General features: G+C 37.0%; 2 protein-coding genes across 2 annotated transcripts; both read left to right on the top strand.

Annotated features, from left to right (window-relative positions):
* Positions 1–10790: 10790 nt before the first annotated feature.
* On the top strand, positions 10791–12818 carry LOC128030167 (transmembrane protein 158). Its single transcript, XM_052617649.1, has one exon. The coding sequence runs from the start codon at positions 11422–11424 to the stop codon at positions 12082–12084; it is 663 nt and encodes a 220-aa protein (XP_052473609.1). The 5' UTR covers positions 10791–11421; the 3' UTR covers positions 12085–12818.
* Positions 12819–16434: 3616 nt separating this feature from the next.
* On the top strand, positions 16435–26627 carry cdcp1a (CUB domain containing protein 1a). Its single transcript, XM_052619365.1, has 9 exons — positions 16435–16800; positions 18683–18889; positions 20033–20353; positions 20434–20784; positions 22651–22848; positions 22969–23346; positions 23460–23813; positions 23936–24017; positions 24941–26627. The coding sequence occupies exons 1-9, from the start codon at positions 16728–16730 to the stop codon at positions 25320–25322; spliced, it is 2346 nt and encodes a 781-aa protein (XP_052475325.1). The 5' UTR covers positions 16435–16727; the 3' UTR covers positions 25323–26627.

Raw genomic sequence — 26627 nt, forward strand, 5'->3', positions numbered from 1 at the left:
AACTGCTACACTCACACATGGTTCACAAAACATGGCACACTTGTGGGGAGCTCAGAAAACAAGAGCTTGGAGACATCATGCTTCATAAGGCTTCTCACTACATTTCGTTGTAAAACAAAACCCAAATGTTTTTTAGCCCAATTATTAACACGTTTGGTTCTAAAAGCAGCCATTCGCATTTTCATAATGCTGAATTTTTACTATTTGCACTGTAAAAAATTGTCCTGTAAAATAACAGTAAAGAGCTGGCAGCAGAGACGCCAGCAGTATACCATTATTTTTACGGTATTCATACGTAAAAGGACTTTATGGTAGTAGTCTGTAAACCAGAAAAACGGTATGTTTCTGTATTTCTATAATTTACAGTAAAGAGCTGGCAGCAAAGACGCCAGCAATATACCGTTATTTTCACGGTACTCATACGTAAAAAGACTTTACGGTAGTAGTCTGTTAACCAGAAATACAGTATATTTCTGTAATCACACTGTTAAATGATTTCACAGTCTAATACAGTAAAAAAAATGCAGCATATCTCTGTGATTTATTTGGAAACCAAAATAATATTGTTTAGGTTGTTACTTTAACTTCTAACATCTACTGTGCCTGTCTCCAGTAAACTGTAAGAAGTTAAAGTAACAACCTAAACAATATTATTTTGGTTTCCAAATAAATCACAGAGATATGCTGCATTTTTTTTACTGTATTAGAAATAACGTAAATTTAGCTGTTTCTTAAAATTCTTCATTGATATTTAAATACATTAAATACATTGATAATCAAATACCTTTATTTCAAAGAGCAATGCCAATGTCAACATGAATACAAAAAAAAAAATGGAAAGAAAAAGAAAAAATTTCCTCACAAGTCAACTTAAAAGATGTATATATGTATATATACATATCTGCAGTATATTCTCTGCTGTCTGTAAATATATACTTTCATAATAACATTTGAACATATGCAGAATTGGCAACATTTTGAAAACATACTTAAGAACATTTTGAAAATGGCCATTTTGAAACTAGAACATTTTAGCAGGATGAATCAAAAATATGCATCAATAAAAACATTTAAAAATGAAACTGTAAGGTAGGCAACTGTGCCACTGCAAGCTAGACTTGCAGGTTACCTCTTAAAATTGTCCTATGAGGTAGGCTTGTGTTTTTACATCTTATTTGTTGATCCAGGAGAGATGACAATCACTTTGGTAGTTGGTGTTCCTCTGTGCAGCATTATTCCAGTACTTCCACTGTCAAAAAACAACAAATATTCATAATAATAAATAAACTATACAATTAGGAATGTACACCATACACTCCAAGCTAATGCTTATAAATTTTATAATACCAGTTCTCTTGTGGCTTAATCTGTGTGTGTATGTGTGTGTGTTTGTGTAGATGTGTGTGTGTGCGTGTGTGTGTGTAAGTGTGTGCGTGTGTGTGTGTGTGTGTATGTATTGAGGCTTGAAATGCAAATTTTATGCAAAAAAAATACAAACACATTAATTTAATTGTATATATCCATATAATGATGACAGGGAATGAAGGGGTTTACCTTTGAATGAATTCCAGAGTGCAGGCTGCCTCATCTTGATACTGAAGGTTGAAAATGTAGTAGATTGCAAACATATCAACAAGTCCTGTTGCAAATGTTGGTGTGATGCCCTCAGAGATTACACGGCCCTCAAAGGTGATCATCCAACCCTTAATTGTGACTTGCCCTGCTGCACCTGAAACTTCAAGTCATAGCAACATGGGGATAATTGTTGCCTTGTGTAAACATTTGTAAACTCAAGATGAATGGGCGATATGATATACAATGTGTCTATCAATGAATATAAATGAAATGTATATTACCAGGCAGTATCAGGCGAGGACTTGCAGGAAGACTGAGAGTTGTCTTAACGTCAGCTGCAGTGGCAGACACCTGAAGGGAACAAGTACATTATCCTTATCATAATACGATTTTTAAGAAGAATATTTATATAAAGAACAATAATTAGTAAACACTAGAGGAGAGTAACCTAGAGATGAAAGAAGTAGGCTTCTGAAGTACCTACAATAAAACTGCTAAATAGTTTTGGCATTAAAAATTTAAAGGGTAACAATTTTATTTTTACAGGTCTTGGGGAGTTCTACTGCAAATGTCTAAAATGTAGTATGAACCCTTTTGTGGCTCTAGAGGAAACTGCACATAATATGATAAATTGCTTCCAGTGATGTCACTCAGTGGTCAAGTTGCATTGTGGATAATGTAGGCACCAAGTTTTGAAAAGGAAGAAGAATATTTGGAATAAAAAAAGTTAAAACTTGTGTTTCTGCTGTATTGATTTGATCATTTGCTTTTAAAAATTTCAACAGTGTCATAGTAGGGCAAAGAAGACAAGTGCAATACTTTTTAAAACCTTGCACCTACTTTACCCATAATGCAATTTAGTAACTGTCTGACAACATGGAGGTAATTTATCAGCTTACACACAGCTTCCTGTGAGCTACAAAATAATTTACGCTTCCGTTTTCACAAATGTAGTAGTATTCCCCAAAACGCACTTAAAGGTTAAATTAGGTGTATTTTTATGAATTCTTATGTGCCGTACTGTATGTCACTATTATGGCACAGTTATGACAACAGATCTGACGGGAACATTTTGTTATTGCCCAATGTCAAATTCCTTGTAGACTGAAAATCTACAAACATGTATTAGTCTTGATTACGGCTGCTGCCTGATTTTTAGTTACACCGTATCAGTCTTCATGCAGAAAAGTTTAGCCTTAACCGAGTTGCAATGTTAAGATTGTGAAAGAAAAATTAAATAAAATACCACCCAAAAGTAATATGGTTTTGGCTATTCAAATCTAAGCCCCACTGTTAAATGACATGTTCAAATCCCTAGCAAGACAAGCTCCTATCAGTTTGATATCAAGCATTCTTGGAAATATGAATAAGATTTGAATTACCGTTTAATTTGTAGATGCAAGACCAGATGGTTGTTGATGAAAGAACACTCAACGATGTGCAGCACGTCATCTAAATTGTGTATCCTCTTCTGGACAATCTCCTATCCAAATGATGGTTCCCGAAGTCCCTCCAGGAGTTAATGGCTAATTATTTCTGTATTTCTTAAAGTTGACCAAAAGCAGTAGCCTCAATTTAAAAATATTCCAGTCAACACGCAGTTTCCAAAAATACTGTATTGTACTGTAATTTAAAACATCAGCATACTGTTTAGGGCCTCTGTCTTGTTGTTCCGGTTTAAGGAGCCCACAATGCATTGCGAACTACAGTACTAAACTGTTTAACATGAAAACAGTATTTTAGTGTTGAAAATCAGCTGTAAATTTACAGCAATTGCTTACAGTGTGAATATTATTAAATTGTTTTTCATTTCTATGTGTGCACTTTCCTATATGTCCTTATCTTTCTACTCTAGTTTAACATGTTTGCAGTACACAAATCAAGTAAATTGGGACACTTTTTGGCACGGAAATCAACCTGAATTCACCAATTAATCTGCAAGCATGCAAACTTTCTAATATATTATCAAAAATTACTATACAATTACAAGCATATTTTGTTCACAACAGTGTTAATTTTGACAGGGATTTTTGATTTAGTCTAAGTCTTTATCTTGAAACGAAAATGCTTAATAGTCTTAGTCACATTTTAGTGGTATGAGTCTTATATAGTTTTAAAAGTCATTGCATTTTTGTCAACTTTTAATCATTGCTTTTAGTCAAGATGCAGTTACCAACATTTATTTTGGTAGTTATTTTATGATAAATTTGAAACAAGGATTACATTTGGAAAAACTTAAATAAATGATGACAATTTTCATTTTTTGGGTGAAATATCCCTTATTAAAACCTATAAAAATTATAGTTGTTCATATATATAATATATTTAATATATATATATATATGATTTATAAATTTTGAAAAAGCAGAATAAGAAGAGATACAAATGTAAAAAAAAATTCAGATACAGTAGGTTTACTTGAAATATTTATTTAACATCTGACACAGATAGGTAGGAACGCTATCCCTTTAAGATGGAATAATAAAAATAACCATATTTAGAGCATAAATCTAAAATCTAAGTCTAAATCTAATCACTTTAATCTGGCTTGTGCTCACTGTTGTACATGGAAGCAGTTCTGGGGGAATGACGTATGAGGTCAGCTTTGTCTCACATGGAAACACAGCTTTTTATTTCACTTCTTTTGGACTGATGCACTACAACACCTGCTGAGTGCTGTTAAACAGCTTGAAAGAACTCCGGCTGGGTTCATCTGAAAGAAGAAAGTCATATACACCTAGGATGCCTTGAGGGAGTGTAATTTATGGGCTAATTTTCATTCTTGGGTGAACTAACCATTTAAAAGGTTAGTTCACTCAAAGATGAAACTTCTGTCGTCATGTACTTACCCTCAAGTTATTTCAAACCAGTTTCTTTCTTCTGTTGAACACAAAAGACGATATTTTGAAGAATGTTGGTAACCAAACAGTTGCTGGTAGCCATTGATGCCCATGAAAAAAAAAAATACTATAAAAGTCAATAGCTGTCAGCAACATTGCTAGCAGAAATGCAGCCTGCGTCTATATGGAAAGTAAAGGGTAGTTGTGTAAAACATGATTTTCTGATCATCCAAAACAAAATATGAAAGAATTATAAAAACATGGCCCTCCTCAATGCAGTCTCCAAACAGGAGATTGTCCTGTGATTGTGTGATGCGTGTTTTTGATGTTTTCCATCACAGTTCCTGTGGATTATCATGCTGACAGCTCCTTCAGTCCCCTGTGTGTGCATCAGTCTCATCTCTCTGCCCTTTCCTGCCTCTCATTAATTAATATTTCTAATTAGCATCCTGATCATTTGGCTGCCTCCAAGATGTGGTAAAGAGCTGGTGCACACAAGGGGATGATCATGTGTCCCAAGACTCCTGTGATGTTGACTCAGCTTCCCGAGTCTAGTCATTTTATTTATGCAACACTATCATGAAAGGTCAGGTGTGTCATTTTTTCAGTGAAGATCATTTCTCATATCTCTTTATAAAGTCAACATGAAATTGTGTTGGCAACCAGTTTCCACAATGTGACTTATTTTCCAATTGAACATTCAACATAACATGATGTAGAGTGGGACTTGATGCAGCAAATTGAACATATTGAATATATTTGTGATGTCAGACAGAAGATAATATAAAAGATTACAAAGGCAACACACACCAAGAATTCAAGCACAATAAGACCAAGTGTAAAAGTAAATGTCTTTCACAACAAAACAGAACTTTGTTCACAACAAATCTCCATCAACCAATGGCATTAGTTTATGTCAGGGTTCATCTGTGTTTGTTTCCAGTATGCAATGTAACCCCACAGTACAAACCAAGGGAGGTAACCCCTCAAATCTGGCGAAGCATCAAATGACAGGCACCCCAATCTTTTTAAAAAAATCAAGGTGAATTTCAAGTCATATTAGCATCATATACCAACTGTAAAACTCCTGGATCTTTTGCCTGAAACAGGCCCTATATGTTATCACTTTGTCTGAGGCAGTTAGCATTGTTGCTGGGATAATGTTATGCTCCATAGAGTGTTTGTGATACCCAGTAATTCGTCAGTGACGCAATGTTTGATACCAAAAATCTCTTTCTTCTTTTTTTTTTCCCACTATCAGCCAGAGGAAGATGTCCACCAGGAGATGCAGAGGCAAAGTCAGCAAGCACAGCCAACCTTAACAGAAGCTTTGCAAAGGCACATAAAATATGACAAACTCAAATGAAGCAAGGAAACTGGATAGGGCAGTTGCTGTGCCTGGATCAAGTTCCCATTTACACTGTAGAAAAACATGGATTCTGGCAAATCATCAACTTAAGCAATTCAACCAGACAGCAACATAGTGTTGGCCCAGATCAGGCCCACATCTGGCCCACATGAAATCCATGCGAGCCAGATGTGGGCCGAAACTGCTTGCTGTCAAGAAGAAATAATTTTAAGTACAGAACATAAACTCATACATGAATTCACCCAAATTCATCATGATATGGTTGAAATTATTTATAGAAGCAGCAAACTGTGTTGGCAGTAGTAACAGAGGACCGAAATAAATGGCACCTTATTCCTAAAGATATGGACATTACTATACTAGAGACTTAAAAAGAAGTCCTTTTAAAGATGCACTCAGTGGTGAGAAACCCACAACCCTCTCATTTGTTTTACTAGTCATGTGGAGAATACTGTCTTGCCTTGACGATGAAGACATTGATTCTGTATTTGCTACGGAAATAAAAGGTTCAGACAAAAAAATCCTTATTCTGGATAAAATAAGGGATGATGATGGTGATTGGAGGTGGAGCCCATGTGCCAAAAGGATCAGAGGATTCAAGCCAAGACAGGCCATCTAAGAAGTGATCTGTGGAGTGATCTAAGATGTCTCATTTCGAGTATCCAAGGAGAAAAGAAAGGCTGTAATGCAACAGCTACTCCAGAAGTACTCCAGGGCTTTCCACAAGTGACTGTTTAAATGGACAGTTTCTGGTATACAGCAAAATGCCAGAACTCAGTACTGAGGAGGATCCAATCTCCTGGTGGAAATCTAATGGGAGCACATTATCTCTGCAATCAGAAGTTTGCCCGAATGTGACTTTGCATTGCTGCATCAAGTTGTGCTTCTGAAAGAGTATTTAGTACTTCATGGATGATTGTCAAGACTGACCCAAGACAACAGATTTGTTGGTGTGCCTTTCCAGAATCTTGAACTGGTCAAGAAAAAGTTCAAGAAGACATGTGATGACATTCTTGTTTGATTCTGGCAGCTACAAAAATGGTAGCACATCCGCCATACTAGTATTCGGTCTTATTTCTTGTTTTGTGGACATCATTACAGTTTGAGTTGGACATTCCTTGACTTCTCATGTGATTTTCTTATATTAAGACTATATACAAGTTCTTGACTTAGTAGTTGGGGCCTATTTGGTGGATTACATACTAAGCTATATATTTTTACTTTTTAATTTATGTTTTCAAGTCTTGATACTGCAATGTCTGTGTCAGTTATTTTAATTCTAAGCACAGCATTGTGCTATGCACCACTGGTTATCAAGAAGCCATAACTTAAAATGACAGGGTACTGCAACAGTTAAGCTGTGCCTTAAAAAGTTGACTGCATTGCACATGTTTTTAATAATGCTAAACTATTTCATTTTATTTATTATTTGAAGGCCAACTGTCAATTATGTTGTGTTTTGTAATGTTAAAAGGAGGCAATGTTTAAGTATTGTTTTTTGTTTTTTACCATGGTATCGACTTGGGTGTTGAGTATTTTGTATATTTGGGGTTATCAGTCCCACACTATTACATTTTTGGTATCGTTGTATTTTTAGTTGTTAGACCCCTAGAGTCAAGGTATGCATTCACCTTGAGAACTTCATCTTTGTTTCCAAATGCAATGACTTTTTTCCTTGTTTAACTGAAGAAAGTTCTGGCACATCCAACTATTAATTTCATCAATGCATTGGCAGAGGGAGTCAATGAGGCTGTAGTCATTTGGAGATAAGGCTAGGTAAATCTGGGTAACATCAGCATAGCTGTGATAGGCAATTTGATTCTTTCTCATTATTTGACTTAGTGGGAGCATATACAGGCTAAACAAGAGCGGTGCAAGAATTGAGCCTTGTGGGACTCCGCATGTCATGGCCATGGTGTGGTTTTCCAGACAAGCCTCAACATGGAAACAAGATTTCACTTGCCCAGAAACAAGCCTCTAGGGACTTTTATGGGGTATGTGGAGTGGGTACTCCTTCACAAGCTGCGAGAATGAGATGGATATCAAAAGTGCCAGTCACAGCTAACACCATCCCAGTGAATGCAATACCAGAGCTCACCACAAATGGAGAGCCTAAAATTCCATGATGAATGAGCCAGAGAAGACGACTGAGCCTCCCAGAGAGTCTGACCAGGTGTGTGAGCCGGCAACACTGTGTGCTCCAGTGGAGTTTGAGGGCATGGAGTGGAGCCAAGCCCAATCTCCCGCTGCTGTTTATCTGGAAGAGGATGTTTCCCTGTGTCTCCAGTCTCCACTGGTTCCTCCAAGCTCTGGACTCCACATTGACCTTCCGATCCTTCAGCTTATCCTTAGCTAAACATATTACCTCGTCTCCACTGGAGTCTGTCAGTCCTCTCACTCCTCTGACTGTCCCTTGTCCATTGACCTGCCCCTACCTTGGTCTTCCAATCCTCTGGCTGTGCCTTGTCCCTCCATCCCTCCAGCTCCAACTTGTTCCTCTGTCCCACTGGCATCGCCTTGTCCTGCCAAGTCCTGTCTTCACATCGGTCCTGCAAGTCTGTGGCTCCACCTTGGCCTCTCCCGTCATTCGGTTTCACCTTGGGTCTCTTGTCTGAGATGTGGCTCATCTGTCTTCGTTTTCATTTTGAATGGTTATCATTTTTCTTCTGTGACCTAGTTTCATATAGTTTTCTTGGTTACTCATTGTTTAATTTGCATACCTGGTGTTCATTTCTTTGATTAATTTAGTCTGTTTAAGTCCTGTGTTTATTCTTATACTTGGGAAATCTTCTTTGGTTAATTTCTTCAGTTCAGTCTGTCAAGATCAAGTAAAAACATGAACATATTAGAGAGCTGCTTCATATTCGTAATTTAAGCTGTAACTTTGACGTAAAGCAATCCAGAAATATTTCTCAGTGTCATGTTTAATACTGTAAAGCTGCTTGCTTTAAAAAAAAATATTGTAGAAAGTGCAATATTAATAACTGTGACATGACTATTTTGACAGGACTGCAGACCTGCCTTAAACATATCCACATCTCTATAAATCACATGCTTTCTTCACTGCTGTTTTCTCACTACTGTCATATTTGTTGTGTATTTATTTTGTTATTGAGAGGAAAAGATTCAATTGAGTGGTGTTGGGATGTTCGATACTACGCTAATCAAAGAACGACAAAAAGCATGGTCGTAAGTATATCAGGGCTTTAAGTAATAAACTTTGGTTTAGGTTACTCCGTATTAATTTTATTATTACAGTTCAAACTGTTTTACAGCAGACTCAACACAGTGGCAGTTCTCAGTGGACAGTGGAATGATCTGTCTTTAGTGGCAATGAGGAAATGCAAGACCTGGAATCAATGAAACATCTAAAGCCTAATCTACACAGGAATTAGAACTGGCAGGGGAAAACAATTGGTAGCCAATACCTAATTACAGTAAATCAGGCGTAAGTGTGTGTGTGTGTGTTTTGAAAGAGAAAAGGGGGGTCCTTCAAATACGCCTCTCTCTTTTTTCTGATTTTAAAAAGAAAAGAAAAATTCTGAATCTTTCATACATTCTGCTTTGACAAAGGAGGCTTTTATCTTGGTCCCATTAGCATTTTTGGCACTGGAGCAATTTACATTTTTATAGCATAATTAATGAACAAGAAAGTCATTTACATTTGTCCTCTGTTCACTGCCATATTGTGTGAAGCATATTTTATTTTAGGGGCCAGTATTTGGGAATTTGAACGGTGTGTGAAGGAAAAGGAAAGGTAAGGTGAGAGGATGAATAATCTGTTCAGTGCAGGGCAGACGTTCTTCTTTCAGGTGCAAATGGAAAGTAATGTGTATGATGCATGAGTTGGCTCTCGCTTCAAACGGGAGGTGGTATTCAAGCACTAATTAAGCCATTTAAACATCGACTAAAGACAACTACTGACAGATGTTTGATACATGTATTATCATTAAAAAATATATAATTTAGTACCTAATGATTTTTTGTTGTTGTTGATAAGCATAATTTTAAAGAAACTGACTGAAAAGTTTATTGTATTAAAGAACTAAAAACATATATATATATTCAAAATTTAATCACCCTCAGGACATCCAAGATGTAGATGAGTTTGTTTCTTCATCAGATTTGGAGAAATGTAGCATTGCATCAGTGTCTCAGCAATGGATGCTCTGCAATGAATGGGTGCCGTCAGAATGAGAGTCAAACAGTTGATAAAAACATCACAATAATCCACAAGTAATTCACATGACTCACATTCTGACGGCACCCATTCACTGCAGAGCATCTAATTGGTCACCAAATGATGTAATGCTAAATGTTTCCAAATCTGTTCCCATGAAGAAATAACTCATCTACATCTTGGAAAGTCTGATGGTGAGACCATTTTCAGCAAACTTTCATTCTTGGGTGAACAGTTCCGTTAAAATGAATCACATCTTCTGAACTTCAAAGGGTTCATTTTTATTCCTCATATGACAAGTCCATAAATATATTAATATTTGGTTAGATGTACCCTCAGGACACAGGTGAGTCTAAAGCAGATGTCACATTTTTATTGACTTTATTCTCAAAATGAAAAAAAAATCTTAAATTATTATGATACGATGTGATGTAACTAACATAGCATTTTGTTTTCATGTGATGTGAAAACCATTAAACAGGAAATTATATTACAGAGAGAATTTGTGTAGACAATACACCATTGATATTTTTAGACTGATACCTGTCGGAAACACTATAAAAGTAAAAAGAAAAATTGTGCTTAAGACTGTTTTGCTATATTTACAAATACCTCAAAGTCTACAGAGCACTACAAAAAACTATTAAACATTTATGCCCAGGCAGAATAGGAATAGAAACTATTCATTTGACAGATGTTGACCTTTTGTGACCCTTCCAATAAGGGTATGGGGTCAAACTTTATGTAAAATTTCAGAATTCACGATTAAAATAAATCTGTAAAAAAAAAAGAAAATAAATCATGAACTGACACAAATGTAAAAGATTTTAAATATATATATATTTGCAGAAACATATTTCAATTACAGAAATTAAGAACATGTAAAATTTTCTTTGTTTATAGTTTGTCGGTGTAGTTTATCATGCTCACTTCTTACCTAAAAGATATGACAAAAATAAGACTATGTCTTAATAATCAAGTGTAATCAAGTGTTGGAGACCAAAGTGCACACCACTGCTACACTTCTGGACTTCAGACTCTATAGCTAGTTACTGATATATGGAAGTTCCACGTGTGACAACTTGCCCCAGTCTCTCCAATGCATGAGCTACATCTTCTGTGTGTGAAATGATCTTCATGAGCCCACATTTTCACACTTTTTCATATGAGAAGCCTCCTACCCCTATCGACGAGGACATCTCAGCACGCCAGCAGCTGAGGCGGTGAGGTGAAGGAGCACAAGTCTGCTTCACAGACAGACAGTCACTCACTGAAGCGGTGGCGCGCGGTCACCTCGCTCTCCGCGCGCGCACAGGCAGAAGCAGCACGTCCACGGATGCGCACAGGACACACGCGTAACTGATGGAGCAGATAGAGGAAGGAGTGCTCAGCAGCTGCGACGGAATAAAGACCGAGTGCGAGACCACCATGAGCCTGGAGGACCCGCGCGCTCTGCCATGCTGAGCATCTCCCTCGCGCTCCTGCTGGCTCTGACCGCTGCCGCCCGCTGCGCCCACAGCTGGAGCGACGAGGACCTGCTGCTGCCGCCCATCAACTCCTCCGGGAGACTCCTGGCCAGCCTGGAGGTGGATGTGGGCTACTCCAAGAGATCCGTGGAGGAGCCCGAAGCCTCCTCGCAGTGCAACGTGAGCGTGGAGAGGCTCCCCACCAAACTCGTGGCGCGCTGGGACAGCAACTTCGGCTTCCAGTGCGACGTGCTCATGTACACCACCAACAGCCACGGCAAGGCGTTCTTCTCCGCCGCCTTCAACCGGGCGATCTCGCCGGTCTACATCGAGCACCTGGGCGTCACGGGCGGCCAGCAGGAGTTCAGGCTGTGCGTGGGATGCGGTCTGTCCCGGTACCGGAGATTCAGACGGGGCAGGTCAGAGGGTCAGCAGACGGGCGACTCGGTGCACTTCTGCTGCGTGGACTTCGCCCTGGACGAGCTGAAGGGAGACCGGAGCTGGAGGCTCAACCGCAAGCCCATCGAGTCCACACTGGTGGCGTGCTTCATGACTCTAGTCATCATCATATGGAGCGTCGCTGCCCTCATATGGCCAGTTCCCATTATCGCGGGATTCCTGCCCAATGGGATGGAGCAGAGACGGCAGAGGTAATGGAACAGTACAGGATAGAGTTCACATGAGCTTCTAATGAAGGAATCCTACACTAGCTGACCTGTGACCTGCCAAACATCACTCGCTTATGCGCTTCGTGAACTATTCTCGTGTTTGAAAATGCTGTTATAGCTACATCTCCTGACGGATTGAGGTATTTTATTAGATTTCATTTGTTTTTATAAATTGCTTTGAATAGAAATGCATTATATGTGATATTCAGATGTCATTTCAAATGTTTGTAATGTTTTTATCTTACGATTTCTAGTGTTTATTTAAAAATAGGGAGTATGTCTCAGGACAAAAAGCTCTTTTGTAATGTGCGTAAAGACATTTTGAGGCTAGCTGTTGGTACACTCACACGAAAACACGCGGGAACTTTCCAGTGTTTCTCAGGTGTTTGAAGAGAGACTTCCTGTGTTTGTATTCGTTTGTAAAGATGAAAGAGATCCGCTCTCTTCCAAATACAGCTCAGAAGGCTTATTTCATTTATTGCTTAGATTCGAGGTCACACAAATATGTGCAAAGAAGTGCAAAAGTGCACGTGCCGAACGTTTTCGGGATTAGACCTGTCATTAATTTATTAATTAATGTGGAAAACTCTCAATAGCTTGAGAGACAACGTGAGAGGCAATCCATTTGTAAAAAGTAAACAATTTTGTATAAGGTTTATACTTTATAGACTGTCATAATTGTTATTTGTAGTAGGCCTATCAATAAATGCATCAAATATTCATTTGTGGAGGTTTTTATTTATTTATTTATTTACCAGAGTTCAGTAGAGTCAGATTCTATCTCTCTCTCTTAGAATTTCACAGAAATTATACGAAATCCACTGCAAAAGCAGGAAGTGGCAAACACTGGGGTCCAAACAGCACCAATGGCTCATATGGATTGCATGGCTACCTTATATCTATGTATTCAGGTTTATTGGGACACTTTTTGCAATTGAAATGACTGGAAAAAGGTGTTCCAATCAACCTTAATTTGTGCCGAAATTGCTGAAATTTGGCTACTCATGATCATTTTTGTTGATCTGTACAACTGATTTTTCCAAATTTGGTAAGCAAGTGTCCTGAACAGGGCCGGTCCAGACTCAGTTGGTGCAGTAGACGAGATTTTAGATTTCTGCAAACACAGTCATCAACTTGTGATTTTTACCTCTATATAATTTTTTTTCAACTCCTCTTCTTTGCATTGCTTCCTGCCTTGTGCCCTGATATTTTTATTTTTTCACTAATGTTTTAGAAATAATACTTTAAAAGCACATATATGGCTAAACTATGTGCATCATGCATAATTAATGCATTATGATGATGTATTATTCTCATCATGCAGAAAGTGTTTAAATTAGTCCAACATGACATGTTATCAAATCTTACGATTTTTCGTTGACGTCAATTTTATTTTATTCTAACATTATTTTAATGAGTTTGATGATTGATCAGTACTAAAATGATTTCTGTTCTGCAGCTCTCCCAAGTCATTTTGCCCCCTAGGCAACTAGCTACGTCCCCTACGGGCCAGCCCTGGTCCTGAAGACGAAACTTGATTTTCCTTGATCAAACTGTTACAGAGTTGTGAAAGGTTTTCAGTTGTAGCGCCCCCTATTGTCATTTTGTGACGTCATTTGGTGTGCTTCCTTAAAATGAGCCGTTGTATGTGCATATCAAGTTTCATCAAGTTTTGACATTGCATTGAGAGGATATGTAAATTAGTCAAAATGGGTGATGCCACAGTGGCTTAAATCCTCGCAATGCTTTGATAAATACCCTTTAATAAGATTCAAAATAAAACAAGATTAAATGAAATAATGCCAATGGAAGGAGCAGGAATGAATAAAAACAAAGTTTACATAGGCTACATTACATGACATGAATGCCCTTGGAATCACTTCCTCAACTGTAATTATTATTCAACTCTGAATTGCTAGGGTTATTGTGTTGTTGCATGTTGAATTTTAATAATGCTAAAGGCATTACTTTGCAGTGAATGTATGTTTTCTACCTTTCAAATGCCTTTGCTGTGTATAGATTTTTTCTTGTCCACTGCATTCACTAACATAGTTGGTTTCATTTCTTATATAGGACAAAGATACAGCAATGTATTTCCGGGAGGCAGGCAGCAACAGAATAACAGGTTTGGGCCTGTGCCCATTTGAAACAGAGCAGGGGGGAAATAAAAAAAATTGTTAGTCATAAAAGGGTTTTTGTTGCAACTAGTTTTCTTAGGTGGCTCCTTCTTTCCCATTTGGTCCATAGTCTCGAAAAATATTGGCTTTTATTACTCCTTGCATTGCATTTAGCAGAAAATATTTCAAATGCCAAAACACCTTGATTGAAAAATCTAACACTTAACAGCCTTATGAATTTGCCTTTAAAACCCCTTTACGTGCAAACATCGCCGACGGCCACAGTTTATTATTGTTTCACTTTCACAGCACATTAAACATCACTCTCTTACTTGATCTGGACAAACTGTGCATCAATTGAAAGTTTAAAGACTCTAGCTTCGATATTTGACCAATATTTTGATACAACATTGTTGCAGTGACAGATATTTAGTGATTTATGTCAGGAGTGCAAAATAATAAATCCGTATTATGCCCCATTTTGAATAGAAATTCACCACTCACTCATATTCAGTCACGTCAAGAGCGGTTTATTTGTGTTCACATAGACTCACTGAACAGCGTCAATAAGGATTTATAGACAAAAGATGCATATCTGCGGAGATATATGGATATATTTACTGATGTTTACTTCATATTTCTTCAGACAGAATCGTCATTTCTATTCATTTTCCACTGATTTACACGATCTGATGATAAATAGCCTCTGCCAGAGCCGTCTCTGTTTGTTTGCTTCCGTGTACTCGAGCTGTGACCCAGACCGACTCTGATTGGACATTTGGGTTGTCAATCTGACAGTCCCAAAACCGGACAGCGTCAGATCGTGTCACATGGTTCGTGAACAGTTCCTGGTTCATATCTGCTCACAACAACACTGAAACACCTCTGTATACACGAAATATCCGAATAATAAACCCGCGATTACGATAGTAAAGCTTGGTATGAGATTTTCTTGAGATCTGGGGCGTTTTTATTAAAAAAAAATCGAAAATGTACATGGGAAATGCTAACTTGTGCAGCGATGAAAAAGGCTACAAATAATATGTTTTTACAACAGTAAACGACCAAATTCCACCCCTGATCGCTAAAGGAAGTTATTAGAAACACTCGATCGGGGTTTAAAGTGAGTTTTGAGTAAAAGTGTACTAATAATTTCATAAATTGTCTGATGTAGCTTGATGCTAACGTTAGCTCCGATGCTACTAATAGCAGGTGCTTTTCTTCTTCATAATGCATTTTTGTCACAATAATTCACGTCAATGTCGTAAGAAAATGTTTTGTTGTATTTTTATATTAAGACTTTTGATAAATAAGGGCTAAATGCAAAGAGAGACTGAAGTGAGATCGCTGCTTTGTTGCTTTGTAAAGCCTGAAAAACCACAATCAAGGCTAATAAAGGTGGAATAAAAACAAAAGAATAATGATAAAAGAATAATGCGGATAATGTGTCGTACCTGGCGGAGGTGTGAAAGACTCGTTTGGTGAGAACAATTCAATCATGAATGGGGAGTTTTGCAAAGCCAACACACATACAAAATTAACAGAAGAGTTTACATGTGAGATCTTACAGGGATGACAAGGGCAATAAATCAATCTGATTTGCCTTCTCTAAAAAACACACATGACATGGCCTTAGAAAATATTTCATAAAATTCACAGTTTTACAGATTAGATTATGAAATTTCTAATGAAGTTTTGAAAGACTTGTGGCTTTAGCTACACTCTATTTCTAAACTCATATCTTACATCAACACATTTTTTAAATACATTTAAAAAATATTTTTTAATATTTTTATTTTTGTTTTTATGTTTGAGCTTATATATCTCTATTATCATAACAGTCTGAGTGATTCTGATTCCTGAACAGTAAACTTTAAAGTGTCAGCTTTGTGAACATATGTTGAATATGTATCTAGTCAGAAAGAATCATGAGCAGAAACCTTTTTATTTTGGGTATGTCATTTCTGTCTCCATGCCAAAAAAGGAGGTGCCTAGAAAGGGGTTTTAAAATCATTCTAAATCATTGCATCTAAATACAATGAGACATTTTAGATGAATTATAGTAACTTCGTTTAATGTGATATTTGCGTGTGAAGTTAACTTGAAGCGTTTTCATGCTTTTGTACATAAATGCTATCTTACATGTAACATTGACATCGTTCTGGGAAGAGAAAGAGGTTCTTTTCCGTTCTGACCAGCACTTACCTGTTTTGATGAATGAGGTTGTAAAATATGAGGAGGCGGGGCTAACACACTTAACTTGGGTTACCAAATTAGCCTACTATTACTATAAGCAGGTCATTTTATTCTCTAGATCAAGTTTTTAAGTGAACACGAGCTACTTTCTGCGGGTTCTTCGATGATTTACTTGCTCGGACTGACACAGGTAGCGTGGATATTAATGAGTAACGTGGAAGTCCGTCGCAAACCAGGAAGACGCTTTATTGTCTCGTCGATGGCGCACACTCTTACATTTTTAGCTCACTGTAACGAGTTTTAATGTTAAAAAGTCATGCGAATTTGGCGGTTTCCGTGCTTTTCACTCCTTTTTGGGTTTTTCCTGTCGTCATTCCCGGAGCTCACAGGTAAGAGCCAGACAGACCAAACCAAACCAAAACCGCCTCACCTGCGACTCTTACCTACAGAGTTTAACCTTTAGCTCTTCTCACATTTGAATGGAAATCAAACTTTAATAAACTCGACCTGGCACATATTTTAAGGGTTTGATCGGGTTAAAACGGTTTCCGCGCGTGATGAATGATGATAGCTCAGCTAATATTTTGTTAATTTTAAATTTCACTTTAGAAAATAATTGTAGCATAGCTAATACACAGGTTAACGATGTGTTTGATTAATTAATTAATCTACGTGGTCATCTCTTGAGAGAACAAAAAAGGGAGAGTAGTGTGTTAAATTTATTATTGTACTTTATTTTGGCAAATAAAAATTCACTGGATGTTTCTATCACTTTTTATAATAATAATAATAATCAACACATTTTAACGGTGCTATTTTTGGGGTGCACGTTTAAACTGCATTTTGTTTGTGTTTTTATACATGTTATAATTTTGTTCATTATATATGTGAATTGAGCTAAAGGTTACAGTGTTTTTTTTTAATATATATATAGTCATACATTTTAACACAAATCTTGATGTTTATCTTGAAGTCTCTTTATGAAGGTAAAATGACGTCATAAAGGTTTGCATGTGCAGGGTAATGTTTGTGGAAATGTACGTAAGACTGTAAGCATAAATTACATTTGCATGCGCAAGAGAAGCTTTGTAAAGGTGTCCATCATGTCTCAAGCACAATAAAAAAAATCTTTGCAGCGTTCTACTGTTATTCGTAAGTGTAATTAATGTATTGTGAAACTGCAGCTTCATGCTAACGCAAAATAAATATGATCTGCATACTTCCATTGGTTCAGCAAACACATCATATGCCAAGACATTTAACTAAAGTTCAGGATCTTTCTTGCTACTGGAATGGTACGTTTAACGTTCACATACAGTATAATAATAATAATAATTCAATAATTTAAAGCTTGATCTTTTATAAGTTATGTACCATTAATCTGTGTTCCTACTGAATTTTGAGCTGTGTAGTTCCCTTCTCCTCCTCAACAGGCTACATGATATATTAGTTTATTGTAATATTATATTGTAATTTTTATGATACTTAAAGGTCTAGAATCTGCACTAGCCTAATACATGCATGCTTTCACCTGTCTGCTGATCCATTTTTTAAGACACATTTGGTTAAATAATAAATGAACCAATAGAACCAACAGTTCTATTCACGTTCCCTAGTGGCTGGGAACTTTGGATTCCCAAATAATTAGCTACTTGTATTTGGATATATATTTAGATATTATTAAAGACATATTTATCAAAGTCTTTGCATTAGTCAAATCTGGAAACAAAGAATGCATTTTGTTACTCATTCTTGCTTCATATATTAGCTTGATCAGTCACATGACAGAAATCAGAACCAAACTGAAATTTCTAAATATACTGTTGAGTGTTAAATACCATAAATAGAAACATAAAAATAAATGATTGAAATGAAAACGAAATGAAAAATTGTCAAATTTATATTTAAGTAGCTTTATTGGCATAGTAAAAAGGTTTTACTAAGTATAGCACTCTGATACCATAGCATTGAGCATTTTCACTTAACATCGTTTTGATAAAATAAAGCCAAACCAAAGCAAATAATGTTAACATTATTAATAATTATTATATATAAAGATTACAGATCATCTTTATTTTGAATTAGTATCAAGCTGCAGTTTCACAATACATTAATAACACTTACGAATAACAATTTCCACCTTTACAAAGCTTCTCGTGCGCATGCAAATGTAATTTATGCTTACAGTCTTATGTACAGTTCCACAAATATTACCCTGCACATGCAAATCTTTATGTTGTCATTTTACCTTCATACTCTGCATCTTTTCAGGTAGTGCAAAGCTCAATATTGATGTTGAAGCAGGCACAACCATACGGATTACTAGTGCCGACAAAAACACACAGTGCAAGGTTTGTATCGGACAGAACACACAAGAGTTGTGCCAGTCGTCTGTGGTCCTCAGAAGTGGGACGGTTTTGGCCTTCAGCTGCTCACAGCCAGAGAAAGTGTTCACCGTGCAGATCATCAGAGATAATGGTGAGCGCTATCAGATTAAAAAAAAAAAAAAAAAAAAATATATATATATATATATATATATATATATATATATATATATATATATATATATTTTTTTTTTTTTTTTTACTTTACACTTTCATTTAGACATTTGTTAACACTTTATAATAAGGTGAATGAATCAGTGGTAGAGCATTGCATTAGCAGCGCAAAAGGTTCTGGGGGCGATTCCCAGGGGAACACATAATAATGTTACACTGAATTTGGATAAAAGCGTTTGCTAAATGCATAATAAATGTAAAACATAAAATGTTTTTAATATTTGTTATTATTAATGAAAATACAGTTGTTCATTGTTAGTTAAGTCATTGTTAATTTACAGTGCATTAACTAATGTTAATAAGCACAACATTTTGAGTTTAATAATGCAAAACATTTTCATTAAGATTAATAAATCCTGTAGAAGTATTGTTCATTCTTAGTTCATGTTAACTAATGAGCTTTATTGTAAAGTGTTAGACAGAAATCTTTCTCTTTTATAAACCTGTTAAATGCATAATAACTGTAACTGTACACAACTTCTGTTTAAATTCTCAGTACTTTTTAATCATCTTAGCATCTGCATTAAGACCATCTATTAACCCTCTGGTGCTCCTCACATGGTGGGCGAAAATGATTATTATATAATTATTACAAATATTTTTATTTAAATGTTTATTTAAATTGTACCAATTTGTAGTTTGATAATATTTGGTTTTTATTTACATTTTTGTATTTGTACATTGTATGTTATATATTTATGTTATTAAATTATATTGATGCAGGCCATTTATTGACTTCTTGAGCACAGAGCTGAAAATGAAATTTACTATTTTGTAGTTTGATATTTTGTTTTTATTAAAATTTTTGCATCCTTTGACACTTTTTGTATTTTTTTACATTATCTATGCTACTAAATTTATATTCATACAGTCCATTTATTGACTGTTAACCACTTCTTGAGCATAGAGCTGAAAATGCAATTTCCAACAAAAACGGAGCTAAATCTTGAATGCTTTGGAACAGACTTTTGGTGTCTTCCCAAATAAGCTTGCAGATGCTCACTTGTTGTGAGCTTAATGAATCCACTGGAGTCTTTCTCTGACAAGCTCATTTGTTCCACAGTGATGAATGACATTGAACCCAGAGAACACAATGCCTTGCAAAAGTTCAATCGCACCTTCATCTGGAACCTGAAGCCACCGGCCACAAAGAGCTTACATCTGAATTTCAGTAGGACTGGTTTACGGCAGATTCCCCCCACAGACAGCTGCCCAGATGTTTACATGCTCGCAGTGGAGAACGTCAGCATTGGAAAGTTTTGTCAGAATGGATCTATTAGACAAGTCGATGTGCGTAATGCTGGAAAACTGTCTTTGGAAGTGTCTGGAGGTCGAGCTCTGGACAAGAAGTTTATCGGTGTGTCACTGGGACGTCTCATTAACTGTAAGCAAACGTATATATTTAAGCACAAAGTGTCTAAACAAGGTCGGCATGTATGTGAAATGTAATACTTTGTTTTACAGCACTGGCTAATTTCCATGTTGTGCTCCCAGAGAGGAGTTCAACCCAGGACTTCTTTACCCCAAACGCTTTTCCTGCGAACACCGAGACGATGTGGTATTTTACCGTTCCCCAGACGTACTACACTGACGTGCGCATTCTGAGCCACACTGTCCCAACATGCCTCCAGTCTCAAAACATCCCTAAAATGAAGTACACTTGGCAGGGCAAAGAGCCTTTGGTGAAACTGATGAATGTGAGCCAGCCGTCGGTGGAGCCTGGAAACTTTAACCTCTCCATAAAGAACTGCAGAATATCTGGGCCACAAAACCTGATGGTGCACTTCCAGATCTCTGCCATCAAGAGAAGCAAGGGTACGTAACACACATGAATGGTTTCCATGATTAGAACTACACATTTATACTGTATGTGCTTTTATAGTAATGGTATTGGGTAATGGTATTCCGAACCAATGGTTCCTGGCTTAAATTATTATTATTATTCATTTATTGTGGGAAAAACGACATGAATGAAGAATAAAAGCCAAAATACTAACTGCTCTGGATGCATATTCACTGAGCAATCCACTCTTTCATAGAGAGAGCTTTCAAGTGAGAAAACACAGCTTTATTATTATATTTTAATACAGAGATTGATTGTTCTGTTAGTAAAATCCTTTTAGGGTCTTGTTCTTAAACGTAATTTTTGATTTGTCCAATTTTTTATTGTGTAAACAGTGTAACCACCAGCTTGTTACTCTTTTGACAGTGTCGTTCTCTAACACTGGGTCTAGAAGGGTGCATATTTTATTCTTTTTGATTGATTGTTATATCTTTAATGATCTACTTTGATTACACAAGGCCGTACTTTGGTTGCGCCATCTGTTGTGTCATTATGGAAAACCCAAGCAGTTCCAGGCAATGACTCATGAACACAGGATATGTGAAGAGAGCAGTTTTTTTTATTTTCAGTTGATTTTGAAGAGTTTCGGGTTTCACAGGAGGTGCTTTCTAAGCTACTTCAGTTAACCTTTCTGTTTCACTTGTTTGATTAGGGTGGGGAAGGATTGTGTGTTGAATCAACACTCATTTCAGACAGTGTTTCAACACTGAGCAGACAATCATGACAAACATTGAGTTAAATGAACTTACTTTCAGTTATATTCTGTAGGTTTTTGCTTTATATTTTTTATTTCATCTTTTAAATATTTTTCATCATGTCAAAGTGACATCAATGTTAAAGTTATAGCAAGAGTCAGGTTTAAATGTATCCAGCTCAGACATTTTTAAAGCTGTTGTTCCCTTACACACTGTGAACTTGATTTGTGTAAAATCATGCATGAAAGATTCATACAGAAAGAATGTGTTGAATACATGGATAAAGTGACTAACATATTTGACAAAGTACCTTTGTGGTACAAATTGAAATGTTCATGAATAATCATGAAATGACCGCTTATGCATTTACATGACCACATAATTCAGTTCTATCACAGAAATCCAGGTTTTTAATCCCTTTAATGGCGTAATGAAAGTGCAGTTTGCTGTGTTCTGTGAAAACCCGAGAATAAACCGCTTTCCTGTGCATGGAAACAATATCTGCAGGATCTATGAATTGGAGATTATTTTTGCACACTCTAATATCAACTTTGGCCAATAACAATGTTCAGTTCTGTCATGTTAACAAAAGTGTTCACCTACACACTTTGTCAGGTCCACATTTCAGAACATTGTCATTGGATCGCAAACTATATGTGAAGTCTGAAGTCTCTGGGGTATATTTGTAGCAGTAGACAAAAATTGTTTTTTTCTTTTATGCCAAAAATCATTAGGATATTAAGTAAAGATCATGTTCCATGAAGATATTTTGTAAATTTCCCACTGTTAATATATCACAGCTTATTTTTTGATCAGTAATATGCATTGCTGAGAACTTAATTTGGACAACTTCAAAGAGGATTTTTTCCAGTATTTAGTCCTAACAAACCATACATCAATGGTAAAATTATTTATTGAGCTTTCAGATGATGCATAAATCTCAATTTCGACTGAAAATCCCTCATTGGTCGACCACTAATAATTTAAACTTCAATCAGTAATGTGTGTGTGTAATTATTTTATCTTTTTATCACTCTGTAAGTTTTATTTTGTTAAAACGACCGACTGACTGCACATTATGCCTTACCTTATTTCATATACAGTTTATATATCTATTCTTTCTTGTTCCTCTGACTGTGGCAGGACAATGTGAAGGGGATCTGCCTGAGAACCAGGTACTACAGATACATGTGAAGAAAAAGGATCCCAAGTCAACCTGTGTGTTGAAACTGGATTCGGTCATAATGGACACAATCACCATCGCTTCAGGGAAACATTTTGTCCTGAACTCCTTCGACTGTAACAAGGATGAAGTAGAGCTGACTGTCAGCCAGACCATAGGTACTCAACTCTGTGATATGAGGAGTTTTACTTCACACTGAACTCAGAAGATTCAACAAAGGCCCCAACAATGAAATACTCCTCTATTCATCACACTACTTTGTGTTTCTTTATCAACAGAATGTAAAGAATGGAGAGACTGTGCCTCCACTCCATTCCCTTTAACGTTCAACTACGAGCAGCAGTGTATCCCGGGGGTTTTGAAGACGATCATCTGGATCCTTCAAGGTCCTCCGAACAGTGCGGTGGAGCTGCAGTCTCCTGCGGGAGATCTGCGTTACTGTCCGCCTGAAGACAAATGCAACAGCATCCTCCTCCTAAATGTGTCCCACGTTACCTCTGGCATCACTCTTGGGCAGTTTTGTCCAAAGGGAACCATTCAGAAAATCCAAATCCGTGAATCCAAGATTGCTATAACTGCCTCCGTCACAAGTTTCAATGACCGGAATTTGGCAACTAAACCCTTCTTAACCTATTCATTTACACAAGACATATCAGGTAAGTGCTTTCATCATACAGCCGTTAACCGGTAGTGTACCTGCTCCGATATCAACAAGGCTAGATATCAAAATCAGTTTTTGAGTCTGTATTGTTGTGCCTTCCTCTTACAGAGCACTATATATTCACTGTGGCTCCAAAAATGGATAACCCTACGGTGTTGGCGTCCCCAGCCTGGCCGTCTGGCATGAAAGCGTCTAGCACCGTGTCCTGGATTGTTAACCTGGAGCCTCAGTTTAAAAGCAGTGTGAAGTTCAGAAATGTCAGCCAGCCCAAGTGTAAGGAGGTGCACACAAACATCGCAGTGCAGACCATTCGCTCTCAAAAGACGCTGTACAGCACTAAAAAAGATGAGAAGATTAAGGATCTCCTGGTTCCAGAAAGTTTTTACCTGAACATGACTAACTGCAAGTCACCGACAGGAGCCTTCAGGGCGATGATGGAGATCACGCTGCAAAACAGCTCAAGTGAGACCACCTTAAATGGCAACTTATCTTCTTCTGCTCATTAAATTCCCACTCGAATTCCCATGTAATACAGGAGAAACTCTTGAAAAAGTGAAATGAATTGTGTGTTGTCATGTTTTCAGGTAAGCTTTTGGGCATCATCCTGAGTATTGTGGGAGTTGTGTTTGTGATTGTAACAGCCGTTGGGATCTGGTTTGTTCTCAGGTGAGAGTTTTGCATAAACATATTTTAAATACAGCTGCAAGCAGCAATTACTGGGGCTCAAAAACTTTAAGGCTATATCATAGTACCACTTATTTTCCGATCCTCATATACATTTTCATGCTTGTTTACAATCTTATGTCATATGTGCCTGCCATGAAGGTCTGAGTTTTCGTTTAGGAACTATAGTTTTGTATAATAGAAAATATGGGTAACACCTAATGCTTTTATAGCCAACCAAATAATACAGTTCAAATGTTCTTTTTTGGTAATTATTGATCTAGGGTGTCTGGAATTTTACCCTCCACTGGTTTTGTAAAGTTTGAGCAAAACCCCAGGGGCTAGTTTCGTAGTCTTAGTTTTTTTTAAATGATCTCAAATATTTAACAAATGATTTGAATGATAGCAGTGATTCTTGAGGCGAAGATGTTCAGAATGAGGAGATATGATACTTTTAATATGTCACTTTACATAATGAAATAATGCATGTGAAATATTGTATAATATATCATTATTTAAACAGGTTACAGAGCCCCCTTGTGGCTGATTTCTTTCAAACTTCTCACAGGCTTTTGGGGCCACGAGTTACCCTTCTAGCTGCTGCAAGGCATGTTTTTATGTTAGTGTCTTTATAGACATTAATGGCACCTTGGACAAAGACACTGCATGCCAGTTTGTCAAGACAATTACACTAATGAAATATCGCATTCCGTTCAAGAGTTATAGCAATTTTATTAGTTAATTTTGCCCACTTCAAACATTTTGGATTGAAGTTGAAGTGAGATACTATTTTGATAATTATTGTTATTCAGTCTCCAGATAATAATTCTACACTGGTTTGTTGGGGAACTGGGCTTCACACTTGAAACCCTGTCCAGTATTGTATCATAATTGATTTTTAACAAATCATTCTTAATATCACACAGGAAGAAGAAGAGGAAGAAGGCTCCCCCAGTGTCCGTCTACAATCCCAGTGAGCATGCTTTCCTTCCAGGCCTCCATGGCATCCCCAAAGCACAGGAGGAGGATCCTCACACTTACGCATACATCGATGAAACTCTAGTATACAGCCATCTGCTTACAGATGATGCTGAAAAAGAAGAATATAAAGAAGGCACTACAGATGAGAGTGATCCACCTCTGAGTGCCCCAGCTTTACCAGTCAGAAACGCTGAAAACCCTGTCACTAAAAGCAACGCCTTGTTTGACGATGAGCTGTGTGGTTATGTTCAGGGACAATCAAATACATCCTCCTCACTGAAGACTTCCCAAGAGGAAGGGAACTATGAAACCAGACTGTTTGTGTGAGGGGAAAGGTCCTGATGAAATCAAATTTTCTACTTTTAACGAATGTTTGTTTGTTTTTGTTTTTTTAGCTGTCCATCTACGATGTTTTTATATTTAGTGATTTTATGTGTGAACAGCCTGCTTGCGTTATAGATGGTATGTTTATTTATCTACAACTTGAAAAGAGATGGTTTCTCTTGAAAAAGATGGAAATATGACTGAAAACAGTTTGTGATTGGGCCTTGTACCTTGGAAATCCATCTGTGACATCAAAATCCAGCCAAAAATTATGTAGTGTGTGCTTGCCCAAAAATGAAAATGATGTCATTAATTATTCACCCTCATGTTGTTCCAAACCCATAAGACCTTCGTTCGTCTACAGAACACAAATTAAGATATTTCTGATGAAATCTGAGAGCTATCCGACCCTCCATAGACAGCAGTGCAACTGAAATGTTGCCAGGTCCTGAAGTGTAGTAAATACATCAGTAAAACCGTGCATGTGAACATCAGTGGCTCAACTTCAGTTATATAAAGTGCTACGAGAATCCTGTTTCTTGTGCAAAGAAAACAAAAATAACAATTTACGCACCCATTCTTCTTACGTCTTGTGCCACTTTGGAGAGCACCCAAGAACGTATTGGATGTATTCAGCGTTGTTTAAACTTAGGGGAACTCGTGTGTATGCACTGTAATACTCTCCAAAATGGCCGAAGATGTAACTCGAGGGCGAAGAATGGTTGCGTAAATTATTTTTGTTTTCTTTGCACAAGAAAAAGGATTCTCGTAGCATCGAAAAAAAACTGAAATTGTTTTCGAAAAAATAACACTTTTAACTGGGAACATTTCAGTTGGATTGCGGTCTATGGCTCTCCGATTTCATCTAAAATATCTTAATTTGTGTTCTGATGAACGAAGGTCTTCTGGGTTTGGAGCGACATGAGGGTGAATAATTAATGACATCATTTTCATTTTGGGGTGAATTAACCCTTTACGTGTCAAGATCAACGATGGACGATTCCAACTCTATCTCTGGGAAAAGTAAATGTTTTACTATGTGGCGATTTTGTGTTGGGGGAAAAGGTCTACCCCTAAGGCTAACTTTCAATGGGACACCAGCTGATTGTATGACAATGTATGAATGAGATTTTCGTCATCGGATTGGTTGAATTACAGTTTGTTTTTTTGTTTTTTTAATACCATCATGAATTCAGACTTGTTACTCTTTAGGAAAGTCTTTGATTTTGGACGCAGTGAATATGTGAGTTTAAACATTGGCAGTATTTGTGATAATGAAGTAAAGTCAAACAAAGTCAACAACAAAAA

The sequence above is a fragment of the Carassius gibelio genome, chromosome A16 (assembly GCF_023724105.1).
Source record: "Carassius gibelio isolate Cgi1373 ecotype wild population from Czech Republic chromosome A16, carGib1.2-hapl.c, whole genome shotgun sequence".
Classification (NCBI taxonomy): Eukaryota; Metazoa; Chordata; class Actinopteri; order Cypriniformes; family Cyprinidae; genus Carassius; species Carassius gibelio.

What these genes read in the sequence shown, in the direction of transcription:
- cdcp1a (XM_052619365.1), top strand. Translation starts at nt 16,728, where the DNA reads ATGCGAATTTGGCGGTTTCCGTGCTTTTCACTCCTTTTTGGGTTTTTC. An exon ending in GACTGTCAGCCAGACCATAG is followed by an intron (nt 22,849 to 22,968) that starts GTACTCAACTCT and finishes CTTTATCAACAG; the next exon opens with AATGTAAAGAATGGAGAGAC. An exon ending in GGGATCTGGTTTGTTCTCAG is followed by an intron (nt 24,018 to 24,940) that starts GTGAGAGTTTTG and finishes AATATCACACAG; the next exon opens with GAAGAAGAAGAGGAAGAAGG.
- LOC128030167 (XM_052617649.1), top strand. Translation starts at nt 11,422, where the DNA reads ATGCTGAGCATCTCCCTCGCGCTCCTGCTGGCTCTGACCGCTGCCGCC.